At 42.5% G+C, this 9,392-nt stretch overlaps 1 protein-coding gene across 1 annotated transcript; it reads left to right on the forward strand.

The window, feature by feature from the left end:
• Positions 1 to 1,118: 1,118 nt before the first annotated feature.
• Positions 1,119 to 5,277, forward strand: bco1l (beta-carotene oxygenase 1, like). Its single transcript, XM_076165906.1, has 11 exons — positions 1,119 to 1,399; positions 1,816 to 1,944; positions 2,148 to 2,277; positions 2,565 to 2,712; positions 2,802 to 2,949; positions 3,029 to 3,246; positions 3,367 to 3,633; positions 3,776 to 3,881; positions 3,958 to 4,052; positions 4,412 to 4,523; positions 4,756 to 5,277. The coding sequence occupies exons 1-11, from the start codon at positions 1,336 to 1,338 to the stop codon at positions 4,908 to 4,910; spliced, it is 1,572 nt and encodes a 523-aa protein (XP_076022021.1). The 5' UTR covers positions 1,119 to 1,335; the 3' UTR covers positions 4,911 to 5,277.
• The last annotated feature ends 4,115 nt before the right edge of the window (positions 5,278 to 9,392 follow it).

The following is a 9,392-nucleotide window of genomic DNA, read 5'->3' on the forward strand; positions in this document are numbered from 1 at the left end:
ATGAATTTCTGGCAAATTTAGCAATTTTGTTTCCCATTAATCCTAACATATATTAACAAAGTTTAGAAAGTTTTACCAGATGAACAAACACAAACATGCATAGACTCAACCTTTACGTTCTTGTGTCTCTTGGCTTTATGTTGAAGCATCATCAGCTTGTTCATGATGTTTTGGAAAGGAAATGTTTACAAAAGCCGGACAGACTGAACCATTTCATATTCAGCTTGTAAACCTGTGGAAGTGCACGTCTGCGCCCGTCCATTGGTGCTCTTTGACGTGGTAAAGGCCCCGTAAAGTAATAAACTGATTAACCAATTACAGATAAGCTGACAATACTAAAGGTCAGACTGTGAACTCTGCTCACCAAACATACACACACACCCACATACTTAGACACAAACACACATTCAGGATAATGAGACAAAATAAACAAAATTGCTTCAAACTCATACAACCATCAGAAAAGTGTTGATTGTTGTATCACAAATCTTCCTTCTCATCGTTGTTTTTTTCTTCCCCCTCTCTGTGTATAAATCTACACACTACATCCCCACAACGTTTCATAACCGCAGGCTGATTGTTATGTCAGAGGATTTCTTCAAAAACAATATTCAGCAAAAATAAATCGATAAATAAAATTGTCAATCCAACAGGAAACATTTATCACTTTGTCACTGGCTGAACGTAATGCAAGATCTGCAATGTGATTTTTTTTTCATGATGTAATTTATAATATACATGTATATATTATAAATCTATGAATTGCAATGTTTGAATTATTTCTGTATTTGCAATTGATAGCCTCGTAAATTAGTTGATATGCTATAATTCAAAGTTATTTAATAAATATTTTTATTGATACATAATCATCTTTAAAGCCGGATGACTTTGGATGATTACATCATATTATATACAGATGAAAGATCATAAAGCTGATGTTACAACACTGACATTTTCTCCTCACAGATAATCAACTTTTTGATGTCATTTGACTTCAAAGGATCTGATCAGTACCTGCTACTTTAAAATACAAGTGCAGATGAACTAAATGACATTTAGAACAAAAAGGGAATTTGGTAGAGGAATGCATCAGGAATGAAGCATCTAAATGCACTTTCAGGAGGCATGCAGACATAAAACACACACACACACACACACACACGTTGTCACACTGATCATGACCAAGAAACCAGGAACATTTTCATTATGAACAGAGTAAAGTCCATGTGCAGCGTGGCTACATGACACTACATAAGGCCAGCTGTGTGTGTGGTTGTGTGTGTGTTCTGTCAGAGCCTGAATAGTGTACAAGTCCAGTCAGTCATCAGTGATACAATGCAGTCGATATTTGCCCAAAATGGATGTGAAACGCCAGAGCCTCTGAAAGCAGAAGTACAAGGTCAGTGTGACTGATATTACTGAAACCTTTCTATATTAAATCAGATCATGGTAACGTTTCCTATCTGCATGCATGTACCGCTGCAAAATCATCACTTTCTCTAGTTTTAATATTCATAGGTACAGTTTGTGTTTGAGTGAAAAAGCATTTCAGTTTTAATCTATAAACTACCAACAACATTTCTCACAAATTCCAAATTGAAATCCTCTCATTGAGCGCATTTATTCGCAAAAAATGAAAAATGGATGAATTCCCCATTTTCATCCCCGATCCAAAGGTCTTCTGACAAACGACTCGAGTCCCACAAGTCCATTAATGCATGAACGACCAAGAAGCAACAATCACAAAGTGGTTTTCTGTGTGTGTGTGTGTGTGTGTGTGTGTGTGTGTGTGTGTGTGTGTGTGTGTGTGTGCAGGCAGCATGCCGTCCTGGCTGCAGGGCACTTTGCTAAGAAACGGCCCTGGCTTGTTCTCAGTGGGTGATTCAGAGTACAACCATTGGTTTGATGGCTTGTCACTCATCCACAGCTTCACCTTCACTAAAGGTGAGTCTCCGCCCACACCTGCCGACTTCTGCATTCCAGAGATTCTCATGTGCTTATGTGTGTTTCTTGAGGAAACTCTCATAATTCCCTCAAACACCTTGAAACATAGTAACCGTCACTGATCTGCTGTATCTCGGTGCTTCATGTTCTCTGATGACGTTTGTTAACATGAGTAATGGATGTAAACATGGTGTTTGTTTCAGGTGAGGTGTTTTACAGAAGCAAGTTCCTGAAAAGTGAGACCTACAAGAGAAATATCACGGCTGACAGGATTGTTGTTTCTGAGTTTGGAACCATGATCTACCCAGATCCCTGCAAAAACATCTTTTCCAGGTACAAGACACAGAGATCTGATTTGGTCCACCTATAAAGATCTGTCCACCAACGTCACCAAGCCATCTCCTTTCCACCTTAGTCATCTACACATCACATTCTGTTGCTACAGGACACACATACATTGGATTCTGGCAGCCTGGGACAAGTAGAGATCTGATTCAGTCCATCGAGGAAACCTACACATCAGTTTCAGTCTCTCTAGGACTCACAGAAGTCTGTTTCATTCCTCAATGCATTCTCATTAAGTCCCAATAAGCGAGACACTTCCTGTCTTCTTCTCTCAGAGCTTTCACTCACCTCTGCAACGTCATCCCAGACTTCACCGACAACAACCTGATCAACATCATCCGCTACGGTCGGGACTACTACGCCTCCTCCGAGGTTAACTACATGAACAAGATTGACCCTGTTACCCTGGAAACCATCGGCAGGGTGAGTGTGTTACCCAGCTTTCATCCAGTTGCTCTTTGTCCATATGTTTTGCACCTCAGACGAGCCTTAAAACCTGAACTGATGTCCAGATTAACTACAGGAACCATGTAGCTCTGAATTTGGCCACAGCTCACCCTCACTACGACCAGGAGGGAAACACCTACAACATGGGCACAGCTCTCCTGGGCTTGGGCCGGCCCAAATATATCATCTTCAAAGTCCCAGCTTTCGCCCCAGGTATCCTTACGTTTCTTTCACGTGTCATCTTTTATCACGTCAGCTGCAGATTAAAGCTGAAATGTTTGTTTTGTTGCAGAGGAGGGGCAGAAGCCAGCGCTTGGGGAGCTTGAGATCGTGGGCTCGTTGCCGATGCGTTCGTCTCTTAATCCTGCGTACTTCCACAGCTTCGGTATGACTGAGAACTACATCGTGTTTGTGGAGCAGCCTTTCAAACTGGACATCCTCCGACTGGCTACCGCTTACTTCAGAGGGGTCAACTGGGGGAGCTGCCTCAAATATGACAAGGGGGACCCTGTAAGCCCCTCCCACTGCATCTAAGTAGCTTATTGTTGATTGGACAGGCAGTATCAAAACCTCATCAACCAATCAGAATGGTCATCTGTTGCTCTGTGGTGGTTTTTCTCTCTGTCACAGACCTTGCTGCACCTCATCAACAAAAAGACAGGGAAGACCATCTCTACCCGTTTCTATGGCGACGCACTGGTGGTCTTCCACCACATCAACGCCTACGAGGACGACGGTCACGTGGTGTTTGACCTGATCAGCTACAAGGACAGCAACCTTTACGACATGTTCTACATCCAGAACATGAGACAGGACACCGGCAGCTTCATCGATTCCAACAAGGTCTTCTCTCCACCAATCTGCCAGAGGTTCGTCCTGCCACTCAACGTCCACAAGGTACCGAAGACTCAAACCAATCACCCTACCCTGTTTTTATTGCATTATAATCCCAAGACCTTTACCAAATGGAGGTTGTTGCCTGTTGTGGGAGGTTTTACTCATCTTCAGACTGACCCTGAGCATGTTTGTGGTTCTCCAGGAGTCTCCCAGAGGATGTAACCTGGTGTCGCTCACGGATACAACAGCTCAGGCGACCATGCAGGAGGACGGATCAGTTTACTGCCAGCCGGAAGTTCTGTTTGAAGGTCTCATCTGGTTCACACTGTGCCTACTCAAACCCTCTTTAAGTCTCCCATACTGAACCATCGTCCTCTTCATCAGGTCTGGAGCTTCCGGGGATCAACTATAACTTCAACGCTAAGAAGTACCGCTACTTCTACGGCTCAAGGGTTGAGTGGTCCCCTCATCCCAACAAGGTGCACCACCAGCGTGATCCAACATAAACATCAGTCCACAACGGAAAATCTTAACAAACTGCGAGAGATGTTACTTTTGACCGTCAGCTATGTTAGCAGTGCAGGGTTGCGGATTACTTGTCTAACACACTTTGGTTAAAAACCACTGAAAAAATCCCCCTCAAAGTTTCTTAAAGCACCCATGGTCCCCAGAGGATGAACCCTTTGATTTGCCGTTTTTAAATCTGATGCAACCGATTTATAATATTGGAAAAATAATGATACACTTAACCGTTAAACTGTGACTGAACACACGGCTTCCACAACTCTGAACTTTGACCTCAGCTTGCTAATGCCATTGTTACTCACCTGTCCCACAGATCGCCAAGTTTGATATCGTAACCAAAACACATGTTGAGTGGCATGCAGAGAAGAGTTACCCATCAGAGCCAGTGTTTGTGGCGTCGCCGGGAGCCATGGAGGAAGATGACGGTGAGGCCTTCATTTCCTTGAACACACAAAACAGAGAAAGTGTGCCGTTAGGGTCTTCAAAGTCTTAGATAATATTCCCTAAGTGGCTGTATTTAGGTCTTCTATAATGGTTTCAAGGTTGTTCCAATGACTTCAGAAATATGATGCAAAATAAGCGGAGGGAACATTATAGTATAGCAGCCATCGCAATGTTACAACTTAACTACTTTCCCACTGTGACTTTTACCTGCAGGTGTAATCTTGTCCTCCGTCATCTCTCCGGATCCGAACACCTCTTCCTTTATGCTCGTCCTTGATGCCAAAACCATGCAGGAGCTAGCCCGAGCATCCATCCCAGCCAGCGTCCACATGGACCTTCATGGACATTTCATACCTGCCACCGTCTGACCCCTAAACCTGCTCAGACAGGGCGAGTCGCTCCGCATTGCATAGTTTTGAATAAAATCCAAGAAACAGTTTTCGCAACTTGCACAAAAGTGGTTGTGGAGTCAAATGTTTCATTGATGATTAACTGCAGTCATCTTAACACTCCTTATCTTTGTTTGTACAGTATTTTTATTTCGTATCTTGTCTGAAGTTGGGCAGGAACTTTTGTTTTCATTTAACAATGAACTTGAGACTGGGATCATAGCACAACACCTGCTTGATATAACTTTGAATCCAACATGTACACAATACAAATCTGTACGAAGATTCATATTTGCTTATATAAGTGCGGCAATAAATGTGAATATGTGTATATGTATGTGAATATAATTCTGTGTCAATATGCTGCATTAAAATGCTTATATGAGGCTTGATGACACAATCAATCCGCTGCAGCTGTACCTAATTATAAACCATGTTCAGCTGTCACACCCTCATGCTTAACCACGCCCACATCACAACGATGAGCCCAAAGAGTTTGTAAAATCCAATAGCCATACTTGAATGAATACAGTACAAAAACAAGATAACTAATGTTTAACTTAAAGTATTAACTGATCAACTTTATTGTTTTTTGTGTTAATATGCACTCATTCTCAATTGAATGTATACAACACATCACAAAACAGTTGGTACAAGGACATCAGAATAAGATTACACGTGTATTTACAGGGAGGCCGCTTCTTTTTCTTACTCTATTTTTTTTTTTATTGTTTTATCATTTTATTGTCATTTCAGACTTCTGTTTTGTGACGCCTACAGGCCAAAGTGTGTGAATGAGCTTTACGTAACAGCTCCCTCTTACATCAGGGTGGTGGTGATAGCTTCACTGTCCCCCTAAGGGACCATAAATCTACAGTACATCCATGTGTCTTCCTGTGTCTGTCTTTGTGTGGAGGGACAGAGCAAAGAAATGAAACTTGGAGATCAACTACACGGGCACTGTAGGTCAGAGGAGCCGGGCATCATATTGTGCCTGGTTAAAGTGAAATCTGGCTCAATCACTTCTTGTCCATCAGTGTCCCCAGAACCTCCTGTCTCCAAAATGTGAAGTCTGTCAATATTAACCCTACCGTTTGTGTAAGGAGTGGCCCTTCTTCATGTTGCCCAATCAGACCAATGCACCTTGAGCCCTTTTCTGGCTGCTACTGATTTCACTAATATAGATTTGGGTCTTGTTTGAGACAGATCCTTCTGTTGCACAACTCTGTGTCGAGCGTCCTCCTGTACCGGACTAAGATGTTCTGCAAAGGATTTTATCATGAAACTCTCTCTCTGAACCTCTGATGCTTTCCCAGACATGGTATCCATCTTCCCTTTGTTAGGATTCGTCAGTATGTGGTAGGAGTGAAACATATCATTTTCCTGGGAGCACATATTGCGATTCTGTGCAATATACTCCACCAGTTCCTGCCAGAAACACCTCTCCCTCTCCCAGGCCTTCAGGTTAAACCTCTTGTTCGTCTTGAAGGCTTCTTCTAGCTTCTGTATTGAAGCACGCAGATACCAATCTCTCTTTCTGGCCTGTCTGTGCACCTCACTGCACTCTCTCCTTAGCTTCAGCCTCTCCATCTCCCACAGCTGGAGCTGCATTTTGACATATTTTTTCAGGGTCCGTACTTCAGCAAAAATAGCGGCCGGTCTCTTTGGGGCCTGTCTGTGCTCCTCAGCATGCGGCTGTGCTCGACTCTGAGGCAAATAGGTAAGATGCTCCGTTTTATTCTCCACTTCATACATCTTGTCTGAGATGCTTTTCTTCAACCTCTCCACTGAGGTTTTCAGGAGCAGCCTCTGACGTTTCTCTTTGTTGGGTACAAGAGTACGATTCCCTGTTTCAGCTTGCCGCTGCTGGTTAACAAAATGCTGAGTGTTGTTTGCTGCTCCAAAAATCTTGCTTGAGATGAACTTCTTCAACTTTTCCATTGATCTTCTCAGGAATGGCTTCTGACATTTTTCTTTATGGAGCAGGATATTCCCTGTGTCAGCATGCTGCTCCCCCCGTCTCTGTGGCAGATGAAGGTTATTTTCTGCTCCAAAAATCTTCGAGATGATCTTCTTCAACTTCTCCATTGATGTTCTCAATGGCTTGCTGCATTTCTCTCCACTGGGTACCAGAGTTGCAGGATTGGGTCTCTGCAGCTTTTTGTTCTTCCCTTCCAAGACCCTGAGTTCATCTTGAGATGCCTCCCTGCTCTCATGGGCCATATGTGTCACGGAAGCTTGCTTGATTTATATATTACCTTGAATTTTAACACATACACAAGTGTGTAATTGTGCTGTGATGTAATCATATAGTAGTGATGAAATGGTTTACACGAGATCATGAATGTTAGTCATGATGTCACGGTTTTTGGGTGTGCTGGTGGGTGTAAACCACCCTTTGGACAGATTTCAATCTGGTTCCAAACAGCATCACAGCACTGAGACTGCAAAGGTGTTCAACTTCATCTGCCTGAATACTGTCTCAGTTGCTGCTGCTTGATCTTAGTGCAGCTTCTGATACTGTAGACCAAAAAGCTCTTCTTGACAGACAGGAGTGGGTGGAATTATCTGGTACAGTCCTGAGTTGGTTCAGCTCATATCTCAGGTAGGGGCTAAACTGTGGCCACTGGTGACCATTAATCAAGGCGGATCACCATTGCAATTCAATCTTTTTCAATTAAATAAAAACAACACATTCATCGTTGTATTCGACAGCAGGGGGGGAAGACATCCATGAAGGTTCTGTGGTATGCTAGGAAAGTTGATTCTCAACATGCTTTCTAGCGGCTTTTGACATGTCCTCTAGTTCAGCTGGACTTTTTTCAGATCTTGTCTTCATGATTCTCTGTTCCTGAATCTCTGCTTCTGCCCGAGACAAGGTATCCGTCTTTGGTTCTTCAGGACTTTGTCGCCCTTTTTCTGGGAGATCACAGTTTTCTGAAGATATTTTACCAACTCATGCCAGAAGCTCTTCTTCCTCTCAAGAGTTGAAGGCTTCTCTCAGGCTCTCTATTACAGCCTCTCCCTCTTTAAGGCCTTTCCTCTGCTGGGTTGGTAAAATGCTGAATGTTATTTGCTCCACAAATCTTCAATTCACCCTGCTTCCACTCCTTCATAGTTTGTTTTGCCAAACTTTGACCTCAAACTTGCTTGTGTGTTTAACTTTTCCATGAGGTCATGAATGTTTGTCATGATGTCGTGATTTTGGCTGTAGTGGGCGGGGGAACAAACTACACCGCCTGCTTAACTTTTTTTATGGTATCATACCATTGTGTTTGAACAGTTTAAACCTGTTCTTTTGTCTTCTTTACTAGTTATATACGAGATATGAATTCTATATTAGATTATTATTACTACTATTATATACCAAATGAATTGTAAGAACTGTAATAGTAACTTTGTGAGCATAAACCTGTGCTACACAGAGATCTGTAACTATCAGCAGTCGACACAGGTCGGTCTACATGATGGTTAACAGTGCTTTTAACCCCTAAATCCTGGAAGGAAACATAACTCTCCACATCCGTCTCCTTTTCTGCTGTTGTCATTCTGCCACCATATCATAATTCAACTTCAATACGGTACATAATAAAACCAGTCAGCAATAGAACTCATCACTTACAAACAACAATGAAACATTGGAAAAATGTTTAAACATCCCTTATGAACTTACCGATGACATCACACTCCAGACGCAGCACACTTTCTTGAATAAAGGTCCTTGATGAGGTCATGAAGGTGGCAGGTTTGATCCACATGGTGGTTGCTAGAGGGGGTCATACACACACACACAGACAGCAGTTACAAGACAAGAAAGGCATTGAATGAAGCACTTGACCTCTAGATTAAACACCGTTTGATCGCTGGATACAAACAGTTACTTAACAGTTCAATTAATTTATGGATGTTTATCTTACCTAATGACTAATTATGAATTCATGTAACCACTGGTTGCTTGGACAGTGAAAGTCTGAGGCCTCATCTGAGGTTAGTGCGGTGGCTGCTGAGTGATGGAGAGCAGCCCATCTCTTGGCAGCACATGACGTCCATCATGGTTCAGATCAGCTTGATCTTCTTTGTGTGATTCATCAATCATATCGATGCACTGGTGTAATAAAGCGCTGAGTCACACCCGACACTCTGTAAAGACTCAACGTGTGGCTTTAGCTGCAGATTAAATATTAAAGATATATATAGTTGAAGCCATTGTGCAGCCTGAATGGAGGGAAACATTCAGATTATAAACAGTGGAGGAACATAGACATGAACCATTCCAGCTCCGACACACAGACTGACCTGCTGATCTGTTTATTTTGATGCAAATGTTACAAGAAACAATCAGCAGCTTTTATCATGTTAATGAGAATTTATTACATCAACATTTGCAGCAAAAACGGAGCAGTTTACAGATTTAAAATCCTTTCAAGGTCAAACTTCCTCCCACATTAACCCCGCCTCCTC

The sequence above is a fragment of the Genypterus blacodes genome, unplaced genomic scaffold (genome assembly GCF_046128005.1).
Source record: "Genypterus blacodes isolate CSIRO-AG114 ecotype Tasmania unplaced genomic scaffold, CSIRO-AGI_Gbla_v1 ptg000152l_1, whole genome shotgun sequence".
NCBI classification, from domain to species: Eukaryota; Metazoa; Chordata; class Actinopteri; order Ophidiiformes; family Ophidiidae; genus Genypterus; species Genypterus blacodes.

Bases quoted from the DNA above. Each gene is read 5' to 3' on its own strand.
- bco1l (XM_076165906.1), top strand. From the start codon at position 1,336: ATGCAGTCGATATTTGCCCAAAATGGATGTGAAACGCCAGAGCCTCTG. The intron at 4,053-4,411 runs GTGCACCACCAG...CCTGTCCCACAG, and splicing joins GGTCCCCTCATCCCAACAAG to ATCGCCAAGTTTGATATCGT. The intron at 4,524-4,755 runs GTGAGGCCTTCA...TTTTACCTGCAG, and splicing joins AGCCATGGAGGAAGATGACG to GTGTAATCTTGTCCTCCGTC.